The sequence below is a fragment of the Xiphophorus maculatus genome, chromosome 8 (assembly GCF_002775205.1).
Source record: "Xiphophorus maculatus strain JP 163 A chromosome 8, X_maculatus-5.0-male, whole genome shotgun sequence".
Classification (NCBI taxonomy): domain Eukaryota; kingdom Metazoa; phylum Chordata; class Actinopteri; order Cyprinodontiformes; family Poeciliidae; genus Xiphophorus; species Xiphophorus maculatus.
In genome coordinates this window covers 6,547,933-6,572,416 of record NC_036450.1, presented here as the reverse complement: position 1 = coordinate 6,572,416, position 24,484 = coordinate 6,547,933, and the positions used below count along the sequence as shown (strand labels likewise).

At 37.6% G+C, this 24,484-nt stretch overlaps 2 protein-coding genes across 2 annotated transcripts; both read left to right on the top strand.

Moving 5' to 3' along the window:
- The first annotated feature begins 1,913 nt into the window (after positions 1–1,913).
- LOC102226868 (bile salt-activated lipase-like) lies at positions 1,914–7,126 on the top strand. Its single transcript, XM_005814280.2, has 11 exons — positions 1,914–2,004; positions 2,188–2,335; positions 2,724–2,843; positions 2,917–3,114; positions 3,189–3,319; positions 3,405–3,512; positions 3,610–3,724; positions 3,871–4,057; positions 4,236–4,439; positions 5,511–5,720; positions 6,862–7,126. Exons 1-11 carry the CDS (start codon positions 1,948–1,950, stop codon positions 7,049–7,051), a joined length of 1,668 nt encoding a protein of 555 aa, XP_005814337.2. The 5' UTR covers positions 1,914–1,947; the 3' UTR covers positions 7,052–7,126.
- A 2,871-nt stretch (positions 7,127–9,997) lies between these two features.
- Positions 9,998–22,618, top strand: LOC102227123 (cholesterol 7-desaturase-like). The gene is made up of 7 exons (XM_005814281.3): positions 9,998–10,551; positions 16,459–16,647; positions 16,929–17,107; positions 18,523–18,648; positions 18,968–19,087; positions 20,592–20,768; positions 22,074–22,618. Exons 1-7 carry the CDS (start codon positions 10,182–10,184, stop codon positions 22,233–22,235), a joined length of 1,323 nt encoding a protein of 440 aa, XP_005814338.1. The 5' UTR covers positions 9,998–10,181; the 3' UTR covers positions 22,236–22,618.
- The last annotated feature ends 1,866 nt before the right edge of the window (positions 22,619–24,484 follow it).

Genomic DNA, 24,484 nt, shown 5'->3' with positions numbered 1-24,484 from the left:
GCAGTGGTGCCCAAAGTCGGTCCTCAAGGGCCGACATCCTGCACATTTTAGTTCTCTCCCTGGTAGAACCAACAACCTTTTCAGCAGGTCAGTTTTCTTCCTAGGCCTCTAATGAGCCATCATTTGATCCAGGTGCTTTAAACCAGGGAGAGAACTAAAACATGCAGGATGCCGGCCCTCCAGGACCGACTTTGGGCTCCCCTGTTCTAGACTAAATGCTAAGTATGCGTAAATGTCGTGTTATCAATCAAATCAATGCAGTTTTAATCTGTTTACTGCCAAATTATACCAATCAGTCCCTACACTTTCTGGAAATTTCCATGGAAAATCAACAAATTGCGCTAACAATTGGGAGTTTATTGCAGATTTTTCTCAAAAATTGTCAAAAACTTTCTTACTTGTACCAAATAGCTGCCTCAGCCTTAACTGATGTCAGATTATAGTCCATGATCTACACAGCAAGTAATAAAAAGTCGGATTTACAGTCATTTTTCCAAACATTTTGATTTTTATGGCCAAAAAAAAAGAGAATGACGAAATCCTGGATTTTGTGATTCCTCCAGGATTTTCAGTCCTGGATTAACTGAAAATATGTTCAATAATCTTCTCAGTCCCTCATCATCAAGAATTGATTGATATTTTAACAGTTTGTGAACAGGATTTATCTATACATTCTGGCACAACTGGCACTTTAAGAGCGTTCATGATCCTGATTTGACAGAAAATGAAAAAGAGTTTGACACCGGTTCTCCACATGATCCGGCAATACCAGCTAGCTAGCATGATAGCATATAGCTACCTGACTGGCTATTCGGCTAAACTGCATAAAAGTTGGAGTTATACTTCTTTTGTAGACATGAAAAGAACCACCAGGTGAAATGGAGGAAACAGTGACAAAAGAACTGTAAATAAAAAATAAAACAATTATCAGTGCCTACTGAGGAATAATATACAGGAAGTTATGAAAGAGAAGCTAAAATTAACAGATTTATTGATAGTTTTTCACTTATAGGTATTGGTAGACTAACTGAAAATAATTTTATGGACCTTTTACACTTTGCCGTTTTCTTGTATTCTTATAAATAGATTTAAATAACTTTAGAATCTGGTAAAGACGGCAGAATTTTAAAGATTGTTTATGTTTTGTTTCTCAAGTCTATATTTAGTCAGACTGATGAAGAAGTGTATCATAAACTTAGCATCACACGCTGCGTAGCGTTTCGGGACTTTACGCTATGTAAGACAGCTGTGTAAACCAAGTCTGGCTTCCTGATACAGTTATTTTTAGTTATCCACGTTGTTGTACCCATGTGTTGGCATGGCAACCTGTTCAGGGCGCTTCTCGCCCAACGACCTTGGAGGGGAAAAAACAACGGATGGATGCTGCCAAAACACAACATGGATCCATAAAAGTTTCTCTGAAAGGATGGTCATGTGCACTTTGACCTCGGTGAAGCAGTTATAAATCATATAAATGTATTTTTTGGAATGTCAAATAAAAGCTATAAAGTTAAGACAAAGATGGAGGTTTTCTGTTTTTATTTAACCTGGAGAATCTGGTAGAACATCAAAATCACATGTCAATTTTCACATACGTTCATTGCATAAGCTGGTTTCCATCGATTTTTGGCAAAATTTGGCAAATCGATAATAAGATCCTGTAACTTTTTCAAACATCGGTGACTTTATTTTACCATTCATGTTCCAAAACTGCACAAAAAAGAAGAAATTAAACTTTCACAACAGCATTTCCCTCGTGTTTTAAAAGTAGTACTTGAATAACTTAAGACTAACACCTGAGCTGGTTACTGATTGTGTAACTGTGGGAAAAGCCGCACGCTGGGTGGGTGTGTGCCAGATGCTGTGGAGGGTGTGTGGTGGGCAGGTCTCCTTTATAAATGCATGGCTGACGACCATCCTGTTGCTCACAGTTGAATCCTGATCATAATGCTTGGGGTTTTGGTTGCTGCTGCCGTTTTTCTGGAGGCCGTCTCCGCCGTCTCCGTGAGTTTCTCTCCAACAGCAAAATCCTCACTTCAAGGAGTTACATCGTCTTCCACAGCAAAAATAAAGTCTAATTTAACAGCTTTTAAACATGTTCTAAACCCAACTAGAAATGAATTATTATTATTATATTAACAACCAAAAACATCTACTTACTGAGCTTTTCCGTGTTTATCTTTGCAGCTCGGGATTGTCTCTACCGAGGGAGGAACGGTGCAGGGAGAAAATATTCGCCTTGGGAATCAGCGGCACATGGACGTCTTCAAGGGCATTCCCTTCGCTGCCCCTCCTGGAAGGTTTGAGAAGCCAACGCGTCACTCTGGCTGGGATGGTGGGTTAACCAGTAACAGTTACCAGTTAAGGTTATCAAACATGTCGCTTACAAAAAGCCTTTGTAGTAAAGATTTCAGCTATATGGGACCATTCTGGGACTTTGTGTCCTGATTGGTCAACTTATTGGTCAGAAACAGGAAGCTGAAGACTTCCACACATTTTATATTAATTATAATCCAATAGACTTTAAAGGAAAATGTGTTGCTTTCTTCTTTGTCTCCTGGCTTTAAGGTTAATTTAGACTGATTGCGTTGACTTAAAACCACTTCCGGTTCGCTGGGAAGTCACTTTAACCACGTGTGAAATAAACTGTAGAGCCCCCTAGTGGAATCGGAGGAGTGGATCCAACAGTCGTGTTATAATGTTTGTGTGTTAATTCTGATCAGGCACTCTGAAGGCCACTAGCTTCAAGCCAAGATGCTTTCAGCTGACGATTCTCATGGACGACGTCTATGGCAGCGAGGACTGTCTTTACCTGAACATCTGGGTTCCTCACATCAACTCAGGTAAACTCTTAGACTGAAGTGTGACTGAAATTTGACCAAGACTAACTGTAATAATGTTCCCTTAAATTTTCAGTGGCCTCCAATCTACCTGTCATGGTCTGGATTTTCGGTGGAGCCTTCTTGGTTGGAGGCTCGATGGGTGCTAACTTCCTGGATAACTATCTGTACAGCGGACAGGAACTCGCAGACAGAGGAAATGTCATTGTAGTGACATTGGGATACCGTGTGGGATCCCTTGGCTTCCTGAGTGCTGGAGACTCTACTATGCCAGGTAGGCATCTTTTGAAAACATCCAGAGGTTCAATTGACTTTTTTCTTGCAAACATCACTTTGGATCATGTTTAGGAAATTATGGATTGTGGGACCAGCAGGCCGCCATTGCATGGGTGCACAGAAACATCCGCTCATTTGGAGGAGACCCCAGCAACCTCACCGTCTTTGGAGAGTCCGCCGGAGCAGCCAGTGTTGGTTTACAGGTCAGAAGCTGCCCACAGTAAAATATCTAAATCAATCTGTAGGGATGTTTAAAAAGAATCTGCTTTCTGATTTTTTTTCTCTCAGATTCTCACTCCCCACAACCAGGGAATAATCAGGAGAGCCATCTCCCAAAGTGGGGCCGCCCTTTGCCCTTGGGCTATCAACAGAAATCCTCGCAAGTTAGCTGAAGAGGTACATGGCTCCTCCTGTGTTTTTCATTTTATGAATGATCTGAAATACATATTTTCAAACAAAAGCGACAGGTTGTTTTTGGAACCTAACCGTTCAGGTTGCTCTGCAAGTCAACTGTCCCACCGATAATCGCATGGCCACGTGTCTGAGAATGACCGACCCCAAGGCTCTGACATTGGCAGGAAAGATCCATCTCTCTGGCTCACCTGACAGTAAGTCAAAGGCTGAATATGGACCTACTTTTCAACAGCTTGACATCTTCAAGACTCTCTCCACAGCAGAACATTGCTGTGTAAATATACAATTGTTCTTGATCACTTTAGCCTAGCATGTTTAGCCCTGTTTCTCCGTTGACCAGACCCTCTGGTGTACAACATGGCTCTGTCTCCTGTGATTGATGGCGACTTCCTGCCGGATGATCCATCCAATCTGTTCCACAACGCCGCCGACATCGACTACATAGCCGGAGCCAACGACATGGACGGACACATCTTCACAGGCATTGATGTCCCATCAGTCAACTCTGCATTGTTGGACACCCCTATGTGAGTTCAAGGGAACATTGGGAAACATTTAGTGAATAGGGAGCAGGTCTGGAAAGGTAGAAACGGTTTAAACAACCCAGAGCTTCTTTGGCATTTGCTCCCAATAATCCAGTTCAATTTCTAAAATGGTCAAATGTATCATAAATATAAGTGCTTTACATCCTTCTGCTGACTGCAGTGATGATGTTAAGAGGCTCTTGACTTCCTTAACCAAGGAAAAGGGAGCGCTTGGTTCAGAAAACGCCTTCTCCACGTACACCCTGGACTGGGGAAGCAAACCCAGCAGGGAGACTGTCAAGAAAACTGTTGTGGCCATCGAAACGGACTACCTTTTCCTGATTCCCACTCAGGCTGCTCTTTATCTTCATGCCTCCAAAGCAAGGTAAGAAGATTATTTGTATTTACAAATATCACTCTTGAATGTTTCGGTCATTTCTGTGAAGGCTGGCCTCAACGTTTCAGCTGGCATTGATCAAAACATTGTGCTAATTGTAATATTAAAAAGTGAAACATTTTACAAGTATTTTTTTTTTTAACCTGTCATAAAAGTAAAAAATGTTGGTTTATTTTTCAAAGTTACATTTCAACCACGTTAATTTATAAAATGTCACAATTTTAAATTAATATTTAACTAGCAAGCTAAATACTTACTTTACAAACTACATATCCAGTTCCAAACTAAATATTGAGCTATGCTAAGAAGCTAAATATTTAGCTAACATTTAGCTGGTAAGTTAAATATTAAGCCTCAAACCAAACAGTTAGCTCCAAACTAAATATTTAATTAGCAAGATAAATGTTTATTTACAAACTAAATATTCAGTTTGCAATATTTCTAGGTAGCAAGCTAAATATTTAGCCTCAGGATAAACATTTAGCTCCAAGCTGAAGATTTAGTTAGCAAGCTAAATATTTGGCTTCATACTAAATATTTAATTAGAAAGCTAAATATGTATTTCACAAACTACATAATTTAGCTACAAACTAAATATTTATTTTGTAATTTAAATGTTTAGCAGTAAACTAAACCAAAATTTAGCTAGAAAGCTAAATATTTAGCTTCACTTTATATTAATATTTATTTGACCAGCGAAATATTTAGTTTACAGATTACATATCTAGCTCCACACTAAATATTTAGTTAGTAAGATAAATATTTATCTTGAAAATAAATATTTAGTTAGCAAGCTTGCTAGCAGGACCTGACAGTTTGTGTAACTGCACAGTTTTCAGGTTTTGATGATAAAAATGGCAAAACAATTTATTGTTTTTCTTTCTACCCTACATTAATGCTTCTCCCTTACATTAAAGGTTATTTAATGAATACTTTTCCTTAGAAAGTATTCATTTCTGGTGGAAATGAATACTTTTGTGAGGCTTTGTATGAGTATTCACCAGCTTTAGGTGATATTTATTGTTTTAATCCTTTAAATCTTCTTGTTTTCCACTGAAGAACTGGTCGCACCTACTCGTACCTCTTCTCTGAGCCCAACCGTTTGGGAGGCTTCCTCACCCCCTTCCCAGGCTGGCTGGGCGCCGACCACGCTGACGACCTGCAGTACGTCTTTGGAAAGCCCTTCTCCACCCCGCTGGGCTACTGGCCGCGCCATCGGGACGTCTCCGGGTACATGATCGCCTACTGGACCAACTTCGCCAAAACGGGGTACGAATACAACCCAAAATCCAATTGCAAGTGTGGAAATAGATCTGCATCAGTGCTTCTCAAACTTTGTCAGGATGAGAACCACTTTGTCCACGTGTCAAACACAAGGCCCACGGGCCAAAACTGGCCCGCCATAAAGTTCTATGTGGCCCAGAGGGAGACATAAATAGAGTCTTAAAAATAGCCTTCTTATGCTTAAACAATATTTTACTCAATTAAATGAAAGCAGTTTTCCATGGAAGAAGATTAGGTACACTGAAAAAAATTATTTAAACTTTTTTTCTCAGAACTTATTAGGACTTTAATCTTCTAAGATCAAAAGTCAGAATTCTGAGAAAAATACCAGAATTCTTAGGAAAAAAGTAGAAGTTATGAGGAAAAAAGTCAGAATTGTGAAAGAAAGTCAAAATTTTTTCAAAATTCTGAAAAAAATAAAGAGCTCTGACTTTTTTCTGAATTCTGATATTCTGAAAAATATCAGAATTCTTAGAAAAGAGTAAAGATTATTATAAAAAGTCTAAATTTTGAGAATTTAGAGTACTGATATTTTTCTAAACATTTTGATGTTTGATCTCAGAAAATTAAAGCCAGAAAGCTAAAAAAAAAAAAAAAGGGAGAGAGAGAGAGAAAAAGAAAATATACTTGTTGCTATTCCAAAAACAAAAATCCTCTTCTGCACCATTAAATATAAAATTACCACAAATCTCATAAATTATAGCCATTTATCTATTGTATTTAAATACCGGTAATTAAATTTAATTTAACCATTTTGAATTAAATAAAAGTTAAAAATAATAGCTAAGGTCGTAAAAATCAAAGAACGACACATCAAAACTCTCAGCCCGTGTGACTTGCCTTCCTCCGACCACTAAATAATCCTCACGTTGTTTTCTTTCCACTGGATTCTTCACTTTTTCTTTTGAGTGACTCGGTTTTAAGCCATTTATTCATTGTTATTTTTAAACACAATCCTTCGGTAAACTAGCCGTAAACTAGCTCCCCAAACTAGCATACAGCTGACGTCACGGCAAATAAACGGTCCGTTACGTGCAGTACCGTTGTGGCCGCTAGGGGCGCCCGCGGACTGCGGTTTGAGAAAGACTGACCCACATTAACGACGTTTTGTGTCTCTGGTCCGCAGAGACCCTAACCAAGGAGGCCTGAGCGTCCCGGTTTCGTGGCCAGAATTCACGTCCAGTGGACACCAGTTCGTGGAGATCAAGGGCAAAATGGACGGCACCTCTGTGGGAGAGAAGCTGAGGATGCGCTTTGTGAACTTCTGGACCAGCGTCCTGCCCAACCTTCCCACCATGTACGCGGACTCAGAGTAAAGATCTGCGGCTGGAGATGAAGCCCTCGATCACAAGCCTTGGTTTATAAAAATAAATGGATGAAAGAAATAAAAACACTTGTCTACTTTTTTCTTTACTTGTGTTTAAACTGGTTACTTTAAACTGTTAAACTTTGTTTTTCTATTTTTTAATCATGTTAAGACTTTCTAAAGTGGTACTTAATATTGTCACTTACAAATAAAACACAGCATCAGAAAAAAAATTAATATTCAAATAATTTTGATTCACATTTTTATTATTTTTGTGTTTCAGATTTATATATAAAATGAATGATAAATTATTATTATTATTATTGATAGTAGTAATAATAATAATACTGGATTTGTGGTTTTGTCCATTTGTTTTTTGTTTTCATTTAAGGATTCTATGTAATTTTACTTAAAAAATATAGTTAGAAGAAATATTTTTATTAATTTAATTCAATTCGCAAAAACAACAGCAGATGGCGTTTAGGACCCATTTCTTTAAAATCCTGCTGCAGTTTGTGAATTTTGTTATAAAGAACAAAATGAGCAAACCTTATTTAAATTCCTTTAATAGAAATCAAATAAATGTATTTGAAATATTATGAAAGTGTTTATGTCTAGTATTTTTCATAATTTTCATTATCAACATGATTCCCACCCAAAATGACATATTCCTGTAATTAATGACTTTTATTCCAGTTTTAACACCAGTAAAACTTAAGAAAAGATAAAAATATTGATCTAATATTTTTACACTTTTGTATCGTCAATATGAATCAGTTGTTATTTGGTTAGTTGGATGTTTGGGTGAGGAATTTGTAGATTGGTGGGTTAGCAGGGTGGAGGTTGAATAACTGGCATGTTGGTTGATTAATAGTGTGTTTGGTTAGTTTGTTGGCTGTTTGGTTGACCGAAGAATAGTTTGGCTTCTTGGTTGGTTAGCAGGTCTGTTGGGTCCTACTTGGTAGATTGAATAATTGGTTTATTGGTTGGTTGGCTAATTAGTTGGTGTCTTGGTTAGATTGCTAGTTGCTCAGTTGGCTGATTAATTTGTTGATTGGTTGGCAGTTTTTGTTTGGTGCATTGAATATGTAATTGGTTGATTCTTTGGCCACTTGGTTGGTTAGCAGGTTTGTTTGTTCATGATTGGCAGACTGAATAATTGCTGTATTGGTTGTTCAGTTTGCTAGTCTTTTGTTTCATTGGGTAGCTAGTTTCTTGTTTGATCAGTTTCTTAGCTTAATACATAATTTCATTATTGGTTGGTGAAATGATTTATGAACCATCCTTAATTCATAAAATAAGACACATGCGAAACAAGAAACACTTGTGTGAATATTGTTCTGTTGCAGACGAAAGTTTTTGTTCATTCAGCAAAGCATCAACTTCCATTTTATTGATGGGCTGGTGTTTTACGACAACTTAAACATTAAATCTTAAGTACTTTTAATGCAACAGCTTATGAAGAGTCAAAGTCCAGGTTTCTTTATTATCCTCCAGGGGCAATTTAGCTTAAGCTAGCAGTAACAGATGAAGGTAATAAACGTGAATAATAGCACACCTTCTGTTCAAACAGGTGCCGTTATAAAGTGGATTGAAATACACTTTGAATAGTGGCTTAATGTGACTCTTCCCTGACAATATCAACGGCGTCCTTGATGAAGATGTCTTCAACGTTGCCCCGACGACCAGGGAGGAAGCTCCAGAAGTTTCCTTGTGATCCGTCACAAAACCCTGGAGGGGATTTGTTTCTGTCTAACAGGGCAGGGCCACATGGCTGAACGCCAGCTGCTGATGATTAACGTCTTACCTGAAAGTCTGGATAATCTACATTTCAAAGTCTGAGTTTATGTAGAAGCCATTGCTGAAGCTGCTAATTAGCGTTGAAGAGATACGAAAAGATGGGAGAGGCTGACCTTAGTTGGACTGATTTTTAAAAGGTCAAGTCTGTTTGGCACTTCAGTTATGATGTAACATCATCATTATGAAAACACATTTCAATACTCAACGGTTTCCAAAATAAACCATTTTAATGCTGAAAGCGTTACACCGCATTTGATGTTGCCTAAAAACTTGGGTGGGTCATTACCGCGCTGCCACATTTTGCCAAAGGCAAAATTACAACAACACCTTCAGCACAAACTGCAAACTTACAGCTTTAAACTGTGTTGGTTGTTCAGTTTGCTAGTCTTTTGTTTCATTGGGTAGCTAGTTTAAACAGGCGTAAACAGATTTCTAGCCTGGAACAAAGGTTTTGAGAAACTTGGAAAAAATTTGTGAAATTAATCTGAAACATTTTCTAGAGAAAACTTGAAAATTTCTCAGTTTGAAAAGTCAAAATATTCGTAAGAAAAACTCTGAAATTTGGAAATTAACCTCAGACATTTCCTAGGCGAAATTTGAAAATGTTTGACTTTTCAAAAAAAAAAAAGTGAGAAATAAATCTGAAATTTTTTAGATTAATCTCAGACATTTTTAGAGAAATCTTGAAAATTTCAGAGTTTGAAAAGTTGAAAATGTGTGACATTTTTTAGAAAATTTTAGATTAATCTCAGAAATTTTCTAGAAAGAAAATATCAAGGACATTTGTTGGCTTGAAAAGTCAAAATTTCTGAACTTTTGAAACTCAGAAAATTTGAGTTTTATCTCAAAATTTCTGGGTTTTTTTCTTTCAACCTAAGAAATTCCAGCATTTTTTCTAGTAAATTTCTAAGATTAATCTCAAAATTTTTGTTTTTTGGCAGAAATGTTTCCTTTTCTCCTATTTACAACGGCCCTAATACAATGTCATGTAAAACTGACCAAAATAATAATAAAAAACATAAATATTTCACAGTGTATGGATCAGTCTTCGCTGTAAATCTTGAAACCTTGATGTCCGGCTCTCCACAGTATGGTGACACCTTCTGGCCAACTTTCATCCAAACCCTCTCTGCTGTTGGCCTACTTTTTTTTTTTTTATTCAACTTCAACCCTGCTGCTGAATCGCAGCACCAGCCCTTTGGAAGACCATCCTCCCCAAAACTTTTCAGCTTCAGATGTGGCATTAACGCGCAAACGCCTGCAAATAAATCCGAACTTGGTGGTGGTGTCACTTCCTGAACCCGAACCGCCTGCAGAAACCGAAGCCCCCGAGGGACAACATGCCAATGTACGCGGCTCTGGCTGTGGGACTGGGACTCGGAGCCGTCCTCCTCACGCTTCCCTCAGGTGATTTCCACCTGGAGGACTGGGGCTCTGCGAAGCGGCTCGTCCTGTGCGTGGCGGCCGGAGTCGCCGTCCTGGTTCTGGTCCGGCTGCACCGGCTGCTCTTCCGGCCCCTGGAGCTGCTCCGGTCCCCGGAGGATGTGGGATACATCGCCGAGGACGGGCGCAGCAAGGCGCGGGCTGCGAACGAGGCGCGCCGCCGGAGGAGAGTCGGGGAGCTGCCGCCGGTTTACCCGAACGGCTGGTACCGGGTTCTGGACTCCCACATGCTGGGCCGGGGAGAGGTCAGAAGCGCCTATATTCTAGGTATGGCGCAACTTTTAACGCTGAAATTCCACTTTATTTTGTTCTGGTAACAGAAAATATTCAAACTTCTTCCAGTTCTTCTTCTGATGTTTTATTTTGTCAGTGTTGAAGTGTGACGTCATTTTGACAGATCTGTGGAAACTGCGAGAACAAAAGGTTTTAAAAAGTAAAAGAAATTACTCGAGTAAAACTAAAAAAAGTATTTGGTAAAAAGTAATCAAATTATCAATCATTTAATATTTACATAATCGAACGACCAAAATGTGAAGTTCAGTAGATTTGTTTGTATTTTAAGAACCAAAATGAGAAAAATTTATATAAGTAGCAAATAATATTTTTTTTCTAAATCAGTTTCTTTCAATATAAAACTTGCAGGTGTGCATCTGGTGAATTTTTGGTTAAAACATGTTTTGTTTTTTGTCCAGTGGGAAGAAAATCCAGAAATTCCACTGAAGTAAGAGTAAAAATACTTTATAATAAATTACTCAAAGTACATTTTTCAAAAATATTACTGAAGTAAATGTAATTGATTAAAGTTAAATAAGTTGAACTTTAAGTGATACTTGAGGAAAAAAAACTGGCTAGACAAAAGAGGCTTACTAGTCTTGGGTAAGATTATGTAAAATAGTTGTTTTTAGTTTTTTGTCATGCTTTACAGTTATTACCCCATTAAAAAAATACCTGGTGTCGCTGCGTTTCCATTACAAAAATGAGCAAAACTTTGTTGACATTCCGCTAATGTAGAAAATGTTAAGAAACACAGTTAAAATCAAAACATGAAAAAGTTTAACAAAACATCCTCCAACTACTTCCTGTCTTCTTAGTTTCTACCAGTAGTAACATCCTGTTGTTGATCATGTGACTGGTTTGATGCAATTAACAAGATTTCATTGCGGTTTTGATGGCAAAAAAACCAAATCATCCTTGTGCCAAAACTTTTTATTTATTTATTTATTTTATTTTCGTGACGCAGTCCCCATGGCAACCACTCAGTTGTGCAAAACGCTTGGGTGGACCTAGCTCCGCCTCCGAGGTTGGAAGCTGCAGTTTCAAAGATTTATGTTACTAGTTTCATATAAAATAAATGTAATTATTTATCTTTTAGTTTTTTTAAACTGATTCCAAATCCAGTTTCTCAGGAAGTCAGATTATTACATAACACCAGTAACCGACGTAGGATGATCTTTCTAATATAAAGTGTATTCAGTATTTTCAGTTAAATGTAATTAAAATCCCAAAATACTTTATTGATCCCAATTAATTCCAATATCTGCTCAGTATAGCTTTGTATTGAGAGATTCTCTGAGCTTTTTAATTAGTCTTGCTCCACATTTCTCTCAAGGCTGTTTTTATCCACCCACAGTTTTTCCTTCCACTCAATTTTCCTGGATAGAGGACTTTCTTTGTAAATAGATTCTACTAACTTTGATTTTGCCTTGGTAAGGCGCTTCATGTGTGACTTTACACAGAAAGAAGGAAGTTGTTCTGGAGATATATAAGTGTTTTAAACCACTTCCGTGCCTTTTTTTCTACCTCAGGTTTTTCTTCCACTCAACTTTCTGTTAATGTTTTTGCATGCAGCCACTTTCTTCTGCGCCTTCTCGCTCCTTCGTGCTTGTCTAGCCAGTAGTCTTCCTCGTTGCTGCTGTAAACCTGTCAGCGCTCCAACATCAACACCGCAGCCTTGAAACCAGGAGTACCAGGGTTCTGCTGAATCGGCAGGAATTTATACCGGTTCTGCAGAACCCGCATTGGGTTTCCAGAACAACAGATTTGTTGTGAAACTGTAAACATTTATTGATGAAACTGGGAACAAAATGCAGCAAAATATCCTGAAAGTGAAAGAAAATATCAGTCTAAACTGACAGCTTTTACGTTTTTTTACTTTTGGTTTAATCCAGATCAAACTTTTTCATAGGCCCGTTGTGTTTTCTTTTTATTTGCTTCCTTGTTCTGTCTGAGCTGGAGCCACGACACCAGATCGCTGTCACTCACAGAGACGTTTGGGTTTTGTTTTGGGATCCCTGGAAACACTTCCTGCAGAAACGAAGTTCCTGATAAACTCTCTGACCTCGTCTTTGACTTGTGGTTACCTTTGAAATGAAGAGGTGTGGCTGGAAGTCAACGAGTTCATTAAATAATACCACAAACTTCCTCCTGGCTTAGCCAGCTGCTAATTTACCAGACGACAGAGTTTAGCACATTTTCAGTTCCTTTATAAGATATTAATGTTATTTTATGGGGCAAAACAAGACAAACAATCATCAAACATCAGGAAAATTATACTCCACTTGTTGATTATTGGTTTATTAGACACAAATTAGTTCCAGGGGTGTTTAAAGTGTGGCCCGGGGGCCATTAGTGGCACTTGAGCTGATTTTGTGTGGCCCCACTGCAATTCAAAAATGATACAAATTTGAATTGTCAAAGCCGGTGAAGGCTTTTAATTTGTAATTTTCTTACAATAGAAGATGTTAAATACAACAAAAAGTGTTTATGCTTTTATAGCCACACTTTAAATCGTGTTTATTTAGAGAGTTTCACTGAAAAGGCAACCAAAACAGCTTTTATGTAATTTATTAAACTTGGCTAAATTTAGGAAACGTTTCGAAAGAAAGTGACTCGAGTTCTGTACTTATTACCGAAAATAAATTAGTTTAGTCCAGCAAAAAGACAGAAAATGTGCAAAATCTATGACGTCACTTTAGCCACTGTAGATGTTAAAAAATGAAGTAAATTTAAAGAGAGTAATGTCTGCCAAATTTTGAGATAAATCCCTGAAATTTTCTGGAAAAACATGGAAATCTTGTAGTTTCAAAAGGCAAACAAATTAAACTTTTGAAACTCACTTTCATCTAATAAGCCACTGTAAAAACAAGCTTATTAAGTTTCATCTTTCATTTTTCTTTTCAGCAACTTAACAAGTTTCTGTTTGGTTAACCTTATTCTTAAAGTTTATTAGTGTGAGAAAACACATTTATTCAGTCGGTATTTAATGCAGGTGACACATAATAACATTGAAATTTAATGATGTTTTCTGAAACAAAAACTCAACTGGCCGCTTATAGAGTAATTGCTAGTTGATTGATGAGACCAGTTAACTTTATATTAAGTAATTAATCAGTAATTTGCCTCCTTAACTCATTTGATTTAAATGTTTTCTGTTGCGAATAAATTTGTTGAAAAGTCCGTCATACGTCTGAGTTGAATTTACTCCGGTACTTTTTCATTCTTATTAAGAAATTATTTACTTAAAATACTCTTTTTTTGCAGTAAAAACTAAACTGAATTAGTTGGTAATATTTTCTGTTTTTGCAGTGTATGGCTGAGATCCTTTGTTTCTGCTGGTTGAGTCGTAGTTGCAGCTGTAATTGCAACATTTTTCTACAAAGACATTCATTTACATCGCAGCGATTCTTATTTGTATCTGTATAATTATGATGAAGTTTTTTCTGCTTGGTGAGCAGAATGGAAATGTTTCCTTCTGATTTACTGAGGCTTCACATTCTGTTCTCGTCTCTCTGCAGTTTGCTGGCTGGTTGGGGGCGTTTGATCATTTAAAAACGGGGTTTCAAAGAGGATGTGAGGCTTTCATGTTTGCTGTCGCTTCGCGTGGATTTCATCACCAAAACAAGCCGAATATGAAAGAGTTTCTGAGCCTGGAACACAACAGGGAGAGCCGCTTTTACCACCAGATTTTCCTTTCACTGTCCATCTGTTTGATGGGATAATCAGCAGAATATAAATAAAAATGCAAAGAAGTTTTTATAGATTTATTGCTGTGTTATCAGAAGGTTGAGTGGAAGGAAAACCTGGGGTAGATAAATTGATGCGCAAGCAACAGGGATGATTACAGCCAGTAAGAATATTACTTTTTTTAAGAGATTTATTTATCTGTGTATTTATAGATTTCTTCTCGTTTTTTTAGGCCCAAGCAGCGAAGCGCTGGCGCAGGGCCGATTGAAATCGCAAGATTTCTCGATTATTATTATTTTATTTTTTCCCGCCACTTTATCATATTCAGAAACTCACCAAACCTGACCCAAAATTGTCCCCAGAGGAAAATTTTCAGGTTCTGGTGGAATCGCACATGGGCGTGGCCAAACTGCTCTACAGCGCCCCTCCATCTGCATCAACGGGTCAAATTTGGATAATTTTTGAATTGCAGTTTGGGGCCGCACAAAGTCAGTCCAACGGCCACAAATGGCCCCCTGACTTTGGACACCCCTGAAATATAACTTTTCTTAAATACTGATGTAGGAAAACCTACATTCTTACCAGTTGTGTTCATCCTGCAGCAGATTTACTCATAAAAACCGTGTTTGGCTCTTTTTCCCTGCAGCCTCTGTGGCTTCAGTTTCCAATATTTTGCTGACACCGGCTGGGAATCGTTTCTGTGTCTCCCTCTCGTCCGCTTCCTGCAGTCGTCTTGTATCAGATTCTGCCTACAGAGCACATTTTGCTTGATGCTGTCATAACAGATTGAGACGGGAATCGAGTTCTGCAGTACGACAGGCTCTGGCAGCGTCGCAGTGCTGTGTCACGGTGCGTTTGGATTATTCTTGTTATCCGTCCACGATATCCTGCCAGGGCGATGAAAGAGCCGGTTCAGATCGCTCTGATCCAGCTGAACTCAGAGGAAGAAAGAAGGAACATTATTCCTGTCACAGTAAACAATAAATCAATTAATCGCATCATAAATTAAAATGAGCTCAGTCATTTCCATCATTTTTCTCTTTCTACCAAAACTGGTCTAAAGTCAACTAAGAGACTTCATAATTCATTTTGTTTGTTTATTTTGTATATTTAAAATGTCTTCCAGTTCCAGTGTTAAATGTTCATTACAATTTAAAGTTTATCAGTCTTTGAGAATGTATTATTACCATTTATTACTTGAAAAAGGCTCTCAAAACAACAGTATTATCGTTTATCGTGATAATTGCTGGGAGAATTTATTGTCCAGCAAAATGTATTATTGTGACAGGCCTGTTTTTAGCACATTTATTCAGTAAGTTATTCACAACGGGGCCAAAACGGGCCTAAAACGGACCTGTCACAATAACAAATTCTGCTGTTGCTTACATTAATTATGCAATACAAGTTGGTTTGTTTACTTTTATAGAAGTGTATTTAGTGCCTGATCTCATTGGCTTTATTTAAATATGACGCTATTTTGAGCAGCAAAAGGATATTACATAAGATCCAAAAATAATATTCTGAGTGGCTTGGATATTTATCAAACATGTGTCAAGTGTGCAGCTCCACCGACCGCCCCTGTTGACATTTCTGCCTGTTAAATGTCAAACTACACCCTGGTGAATATTGCTCTGGTCCTTTCCATCCTCATTAGCTCAGTAAGTATTAGCGCTACCTGTTCAGCTCAGACCACAGCAACCCAGATCAATATGTACAATTGGATAAAACTGGTGCTAAGCACGCTCTAGCATCAACAAGAATAAATAAAATGATTTTAAAAATACAACACATTTGACTTCTTTAGTGGCTAGGGTTGCTACAGCACTGATGCTAATATTACATTACTGAATTTGGACACATCTGCTGTGTCACATTGTTACGGCAAACTTGCTGAACCAGCTAGCCATGTTGTAGTGCAGAGGCTAATCTGTTGTACAAGCTAGAAATGCTAAAGTTAACTTGCTGTACCAGCTAGAAGTACTAAGGCTAACTTCCTGTGCCAGCAAGCTGTGTTGCACTGCTATAGCTAACTTCCTGTGCCAGCAAGCTGTGTTGCACTGCTATAGCTAACTTGCTGTACCAGCTGGCTGTGTTGCAGTGCTGAGGCTAACTTATTGTACCAGCTAGAAGTAGGTTCTGTTGAAGGTTCTGGTACCACCTACTAGTGGAAAACCGTTTCATGGCCAGTTTTTTTTATGTTTTGTCGTTCAGGTCAGCAGCTGGTGGTGTTTCGGGGCCACGATGGGAAAGCCTATGTGCTGGACTCGTACTGCCCCCACCTGGGCGCCAACCTGGCTGTGGGGGGTCGCGTGTTGGGAAACTGCATCGAATGCCCGTTCCATGGCTGGCAGTATCGGGGAAGCGACGGGAAATGTGAGAAGATTCCGTACTCAGATAAAGGTACGAAAACAGCACAGACAGCTTCCTGTCTTTGGTTTCAGTGGTTCAATCGCTAAATATGCTGGAAAATATTAGTTTTTATGTCTTTACTCTGTTTTCTATTTTCATCATGGTCTCTCCTTCCTTCCTTTCCATTCTTCCTTCCTTGTGTCCTCAATTTCTGTTCTTAAATCTGGAATAATAACATTTTCTTCCTGAGCTCCTTCAGTATTGCATCATAATGTCAGTATATTTCTTGTAATTTCTTACCTGTGTATACATACAGTATGTTTTTCTCTCAGTACCTGAGTCCGCCCAGGTGCGCCGCTGGCCCAGCTGTGAGGTGAACCAGCAGGTTCTGGTCTGGTTCCACTGTGACGGGTTGGAACCACAGTGGAGCGTCCCAGAGCAGCCGGAGGTCGCTAACGGCCAGTGGGTCTACAGAGGCAGAACCGAGCATTTCATCAACTGCCACATTCAGGCAGGTGGAAAAAATTCAAACTAAATATTCATGTTTATCTGGAAGCAGCTGAACTATTCAAGCTTAAAATATGTATAACAAGACATGTTTCCCATGTTACAAGTGAAATAATCTGCCAATGGAACTAGAACTGGGTTGCTAGGTAACGGGCTGGGCTTTCCTGGGGTTGCTAGGTAACGGCGCACAGGAACATTCTACCAATGGAGCTAGAACTTCTTTTTATCAATATTAAGGAATTATAGACTTAGAACAAGCTGCTATATCTTGCTGAAAAGTTACTTTTGAGTTAGGTTTGTCTTATTTCATGCGTAATAAACTAAACTAAGCCAAAAATACTTGATTATATTTTCTGTTTTTACAGTGTGAACTGTGCTAGTTTATCTGTTTTATCACACTTTTTTCTTCTACATAATGTTCCGGGCTGCACTATATTTGAGATGTACTTCTAAATCTGCTGCTTTACCGTTCAGCTTTTTTTCTTCCACTAAGTTTTCCATTGGTATATTTGGATATATTAGGAAATTTTCAGATTTTTGTTTAATATTACAGTGACAAGATTGGTAATTAACCAACATTTTCATCCGTATTTTTTTATTTTCCAACTTCACAATTAGTAAATCTTAGTAAATCTGTTGCTTCACTGTTTGCTTTTTTATATCACACGATTTTTGTCCACTAAATTTGATATTTTTGGTTATTTTAGGAAAATTTCCTATTATTGCTTAATATTCTAGCGATAACCAACCTTTTTTTAAAACTTTTCTCTATTTCCCACCTTTCTGATTTTTGTCCTATACTTTTTTCTTCCTCTAAATTTCCCATTAGTATTTTTGACCATATCAGGAAAAGTTCAAATTATTGTTTAATATTACAACAACAATATCGGCAGTGACTAACCAACATTTTTGCATGTTTTTTTTCTTTTCCAACTTTGCATATTAGTAAATCTGTTGCTTGACTGTTTTCTTTTTTTATATCACATTTTTTTTCTTCCACTAAATTTTCCTTTACTGTATTTGGATTTAGGACTTCACAATACTTCAAAATATAGCTTACTTGTCATAATTAACCAATATTTTTGTGACTTTTTTAATCTCTATTATTCCTTGATTATGAATCATTACGTTTTTGGCAAGTTTGTTTTCAGAGTTTTGTATTTGAAATTTTAAAGCCTATGATACTCTTGATAGCCTTTATCTTATCTTCTACTACAGTAAAAATAAAAATTGCACCAAAGAAGATGCAGTTTGCTGATGCATTTACAGACTTATGAGAGAGTGGGATTTTTCAGTTTTTGATGTCTTTTACATTATTTAACTTGCTGACTTTTGGTTTTCAGTGAACATTTATGGGGCAGTTCAGTAAAAAACAGAGAAACATGTCGCTGTTGAGGCTAAAATGAATCGTTTCTTCAGGAGATTCCAGAAAACGGAGCGGACATCGCTCACCTGGATCACCTGCACACTCCGGGCATCCCCAGCGGAGTGGATCTGCGCTACACCAACAGCAAAACCTGGGAGTTTGTGCGACACGACTGGAAGGTAATCAAACATTTCTTCTCCTTTGCTATAAATATTAAAAATGTTCAGAGCTTCTTCTTTGCTTCATTCAGTCGCTGCTATCTCTGTGCACTTTGCTCCTGTTTATTCAACCAAAGATGTCCTCTGGAGCTTTTTCTGTTTCATGGAAACACTTTTATCGGCCTTATCAGGGAGAATTTGCATCTTTATATAACAAATCATTCTTGATAAGCCAGAGGAATCCAGATATTGTCTTTATCTGACCTTTGTAATCCTTATTTCACTGTGACTGTAATAGTGAATCACTTTTGTCTGTTTTGTTTCTCGGTTTCCCTCGTAGGTTGAATGGGATCCAGAGCCTGAACCCACCAGTCACTGCTCTCAGATGAGGGTCAATCATTCACTCACCTTGTTTGGATGCCGTTTGCCTCTGCTGGACCTGCGCGTTGTGGCCAGACAGGTACAGTAAATACAGTACACACAGCTGAAACCACATATTTACATTTTAAAATAATACATTTAAAATAATAAATGAGACTTTTTGCATTACTTTCTTCAAATTAAAGAGTTTCTTTGTTTATTTAATAGAATTGCCCTTTAATCTGTGTATAAGTTTGCAAAACAACAACCAAAAAACAAAAGATGGATATTAATAAGTTTCCCAGAAAGTCTACCTAAAATATAAAAATAAGGCAGCAAAGAAGTGCTTAATTAAATCTACATTAAGGTCCAAAAAATCAGAAATTGATGCTTTGAGGTAAAAGGTCACTTTATTTATATAGCACATTTTCAGCAACAAGGCAATGCAAGGTACTTTACAATAATTAAAAGGAAATACAAACAGAATAACAAACCAAAGGAAAGAGCAAAAGAAGAAAAAGAATCTAATGTTGATCTAAAGTATATAAACTATATATTCCTACTCAGGGTTGGTAGATAAGTGTAAATAAGTTTCCTCTACTTAAATGAACTAATTTAGCTAACTGTGAAAACATGTAGCGCACTTGGATTCCCCTAAATACATTTATTCAGAAAAAATGTTAATCTCTAATTTACTTGGTTGTCTTGTAACCAGCTGAATAAAGTTTGACATCTGTGTTGAAGTTTTGGCTATAAACTGTTAAGAATCCTTCAAGTAGTTAGTCAGATACTTCTGATTTTGAAGTAGCTGAAGAGTGTTTTCACAGCAGTTCCTGTTTCCTCCGTTTTCCTACTGACCTTATTTCAAACAAGAAACAAAAATAAAACAGTGGATAACAAGACACGGACATATCAACAATATCTAGGGACATTCTAGAACATGTACAATGAAGTTTGGTTATAAATTGCTAAAACAAAAATACTTCAAGTAGTTAGCCGTTTATATTTATGCTCTTATTTTGACGTCAGGGAAGGGTGTGTACATTGTGGTTCCTGTTTCCTATATTTTACTTTATTTCAAACAGGAAAAAATAAAACAGTAGACAAGATATTAACATAAAAACAATATCCAAAGGAATTAAAGAACATGTAAATTATTATGAACTGTTGGTTATAAACTGCTTAGAATCCTTCAAGCCGTTAATATTCATGCTCTTATTTTGAAGTGACTGAATAGCGTTTACACAGCAGTTCCTGTTTCCTCCGTTTTACTTTAATTCAAAGAACAAAATAAAACAGTAGAGAAAAATATATGAACATAAAAATAGTATGTAAGGACTTTATAGAACATGTAAATTATCATATTAAAACTAAATTGGTGCTCAAGGGTTATAATTTGAATTGAAGCTAGCGATTTAGCATTAGCTTCTGCTACACAGTGTTGGTAGCTACATAGTTAGCTAATTTATATTTTATACTGTACATTTTTTTGATAACTACATTCATAAATCACAGGCCTAAGAACAGTAATCAATGGCTTTAAGGTCTAAACCCAGCAGTTTATGTTCTTATTCCCGGTTCAGTGCCGTTCGTAACTGTTCCAGGTGGGCCCAGGCGTGGTGTTCCTGCGGTTCGACCACAGCTTCCTGGGCCGCGGCCTGATGATGCACTGCGTGACGCCGGTCGAGCCTCTGCTGCAGTGCGTAACTCACACCATGTTCTACCAGCGAAACATCCCAGCTGTGGTGCCCAAATTCATCCTCAAAGGAGAATCCATTCAGGTGCAGCATTATGAATTCATATTTATTCTGTTCTTTTAATTCATATTTTATTAAATCTTAAACATAAATAGTGAAATTGTTCTTCATTAGGTGTGAATGTGAGATTTGTTCTAGTCTGAATAGATTATTGGCTGTATTTTTCAGCTGCTCTACCTTTTGTTTTTTCTGTTTTATTCATATTTTTTAAATTATTTTATTTTACATATGCCAAAATGGCTCATTATCAGTTGCAAGTTTGCAACAAAAGGATTAATTCTAATTTTCCTTTATCAGCTACTGCATTGATGGTTTAGTCCTGCTAATCTTTGTAATAATTTAAAAATAATAATTTTAATAGTAAAGAAGCTTCATATTAGTGGTGAGCTTATAAACTAAGATTTAGTTATTATATTTATCATCCAGTTTTTCTTTATGTCCTTTTGAATCACTTGTTACGTTATATTGCTCATTTTTTATTGTGCGTATAAATACTTATTTTATTTAGAGGAATATTTTTACTACCTTTGGTTTATTCCTTCAATACTTTTTTCCATTTTATTTTTACTTATTTTATTTTGTAATATATTGTTTTTTAAATCTTCAAATACTATACTATATTAACATTTAATCAATTTGAAAGGATAATTTTTAACCTTTAGTTTTATTTTATTTAAGCTTATTTCCATATGTTAAGTTTGTGTTAGAAGTAAAATAAATTATTATGAATTTAATTTTAAGCAAATTAAATGAAAACTGAAAATCCATTTTTAAATATTTTATCTTTAAATGTTGGATCTGTTCTTTAATAGCAGTATGTTGTGTATTTCCTCCGAAATGACTTTAATCTGAAGCGATCACTGGGTGCATGTATCACCCACTCCTCCTCGCGCCGTACAGTCACTGAAAAAGTGTAAATACTGTCTCATTAAAGATGATAATTAGCTGGGCGGTGAAGAAACACTGTCAGCTGTTTGAACGAGACAGAAAAACGTGTAAATTACCATAAAAATCAAATAAAATCTTGGTTTAAAAGCTGCATATTATAATTACAATCCAATAGTTTAATCAAACTTCCAGAAATCTTTTTTTTCTCCAATGTGGCGCCTAATAGAAACAGTTGACATCTGCTGGGAAGTAAAATGCCAGATCTCAGCAGCAGCTAAAGTCACTGTGGTGTGACATTTAACAGCAGACCCCCTGCTGAGTCACGATAATTTACTGAGACTAGACAGCACAACAAACATAATAATGAGAATAAACTCCTGGTCCCAGTTCAGTCACCAGATCCAGATGCTTGTTTGTTTGTTTGTTTGTTTGCGTCCGCAGTTTGAACGCGACGTGATGATCTGGAACAACAAGATGTACATTTCCAAGCCCCTGCTGGTGAAGGAGGACGCTGCGGTTCGGAGGCACCGCCGCTGGTTCAGCCAGTTCTACAGCCAGAACAGCCCGCGGCTGGAGTACCGGCAGGACACTCTGGACTTCTGACCCGCCTCTGGAGGTCGCCTCGGTCTGGCTCCAAGAAACCTCTCAGAGAAAAAATTATTTTTATCTGTTTCAGGTTGAAAAAATTTAGCTATGCAGTTTTTTTATGCTTTCCTAAAGGCCAAGCAGAAAAATTATCCATCCAAGATCATGAAGAGAAATAAATTCTCTTTAACCCTTTAATGTGAAATTTTTACTAACAATAAGCACATAAAAACTGTCTAAAAGTGTGAATTTGTTGTATAAGTTTATTATGGGATGGTTTGAACCTGAAGGAATGTTCTGTTCACAGGTAAATGTTTCACAAAAATTTACACTTCACATGTTTTTATAGTTTCTTTTGGGTCTGTTCTGCTTCTAATAACAACCCAAGTGCTTAAAAACCACATCCAGCTGTTTTGTTGTTTTATTTTAGCAATAAGTTAATGTTTTTTGGTGTTTGGAAAATGGGCCGTTTCAAAAACTTCCGGAATGTTGAGTCACATTCCACTGGCACTGAGCCGTTACCTAGCAACCAAAGACGACATTTGGTCTGCTGGTTTTACTGATGAATATACGCTGTATTGTGTCAAACTATCAGGACACTTTGAAAACCCTGTTCCCCTCCTTGCCTGTGGGGGCGCTGCACCAGGAGCCTCTGAAGAAGACGCTTCCTTCTTCACGAAATGTAAACAAAAATGGAGTAGCATCAGATTTTAGAGGTTGTAGGATTTCTCTTTTGTCTTTGGTAAAACATCACAAGCTAATTCTACCGCCAACACTTGACTCATGAATTTGTTTGGGTTGTATTTACCCAGAATGCCCTGCGCCGAAGTCCATTTCCTGTTTTTAGACTGGTCTCCTCCAGTCTGTTTGGTGTTGAGTTCGATTACTCATTCACAAATCCCCAAACAAGTCGAGCTGTTTAGTCAAACAAACTAAACAGCTGTTTGACTAAGTTCAATTAAACCGGATTACGACAAAGACTCTGTTTGATTGGGAACCAAGATTGCAAAATTTTCTACATTTTTAGCTGTGGCAGTTCGCTTTCACTCTGCACTAACGAATTAAACCGTTTGAAAAACATGCTCCCCTCCTCACCTGTGGGGGCGCTGCACCAAGAACCACTGAAGTAAACAACACGAAAACCTCTGCAGACGACCAGCGCATCTTCCTTTTTCACAAAAGGTAGAAAAAATGGAGTAGCGTCAGATTTTAGCTGTAGTAGGATTTCTCTTTTGTCTGGTAAAAGAACACAAGCTAATTTTTCTGTTAGTAATACAGTAGCGAGTTTGTTTTGGTTGTATTTACCCAGAATGCCCTGCACTGTAGTTCACTTCCTGCTTTTAGAGTTGTCTCCAGTCCGTTTGGTGTTGAGTTTAATTAAGTATTCACATCTCCCCAAACGAATCGGACTTTCTAGTCAGACTAGAATTCACTAACGAATTTTGAAAAACCTCCTCACCTGTGGGGGCGCTGCACCAAGAACCACTGAAGTACACAACAGGAAAACCTCTAAAGAAGATCAGCGCCATTTTCTTCCCCCGGAAAGGTGAACAAAAGCCTCATTTTAGTGGTTGTAGGATTTCTTATTTGTCTAAAATTTTTTGATGTTAAACTTTAAAGTGTGACAGAAACAACATTAGCTTTAGCCAAACAGCTAATCTCATCATCTCGGTTGCTCCTGAATATTAATTTTTGTAGCTGACAGATGATCCACAGCTGTAATGTTTATTTAAATACGCAGATTAAAGCTGTCGCTCATGCATTTCTTAGCTAGAAGCTTCCAGTTGGATATGTTAGCGGGTTAAATCGAGCAGAATCGGCGGGGAAAAGGGTTTTAGTCTGCTGCATTTCGCCATGTTGTAAAAACACTTTTTCTGTTTTGGTTTGTGGGAGGATTGTTTTTGCTGAAGCGTCACATTAATAACTAAGTAAAAGTAGCTATTTAAAGAGGAAAGACACAGTTTTGAAAGCTTGTTAGGCCTGTTTTGGGTATGAAAAATTACCCGCTAGGTACAGAAAACGCTCTTTGTATTAGTGGATGTTGGGTTGAATCTGCAGCCTTGCGACGAGCTTCACAAAGCAGACAAACAACAACAGATGGGGCCCATCATCAGGCATCTGCTCCACAAGAGTTGGGTTTGGCTGCAGCGGAAGTGTCAGGAGTCGGTGATGGTCCCATCTGCAGCAAACCGTGCGCATGATTTCAGCTCACACAACACGCCGCACCACTCTCCCGCCTGGCCCACCGGACCAGCAGAACCTCATTC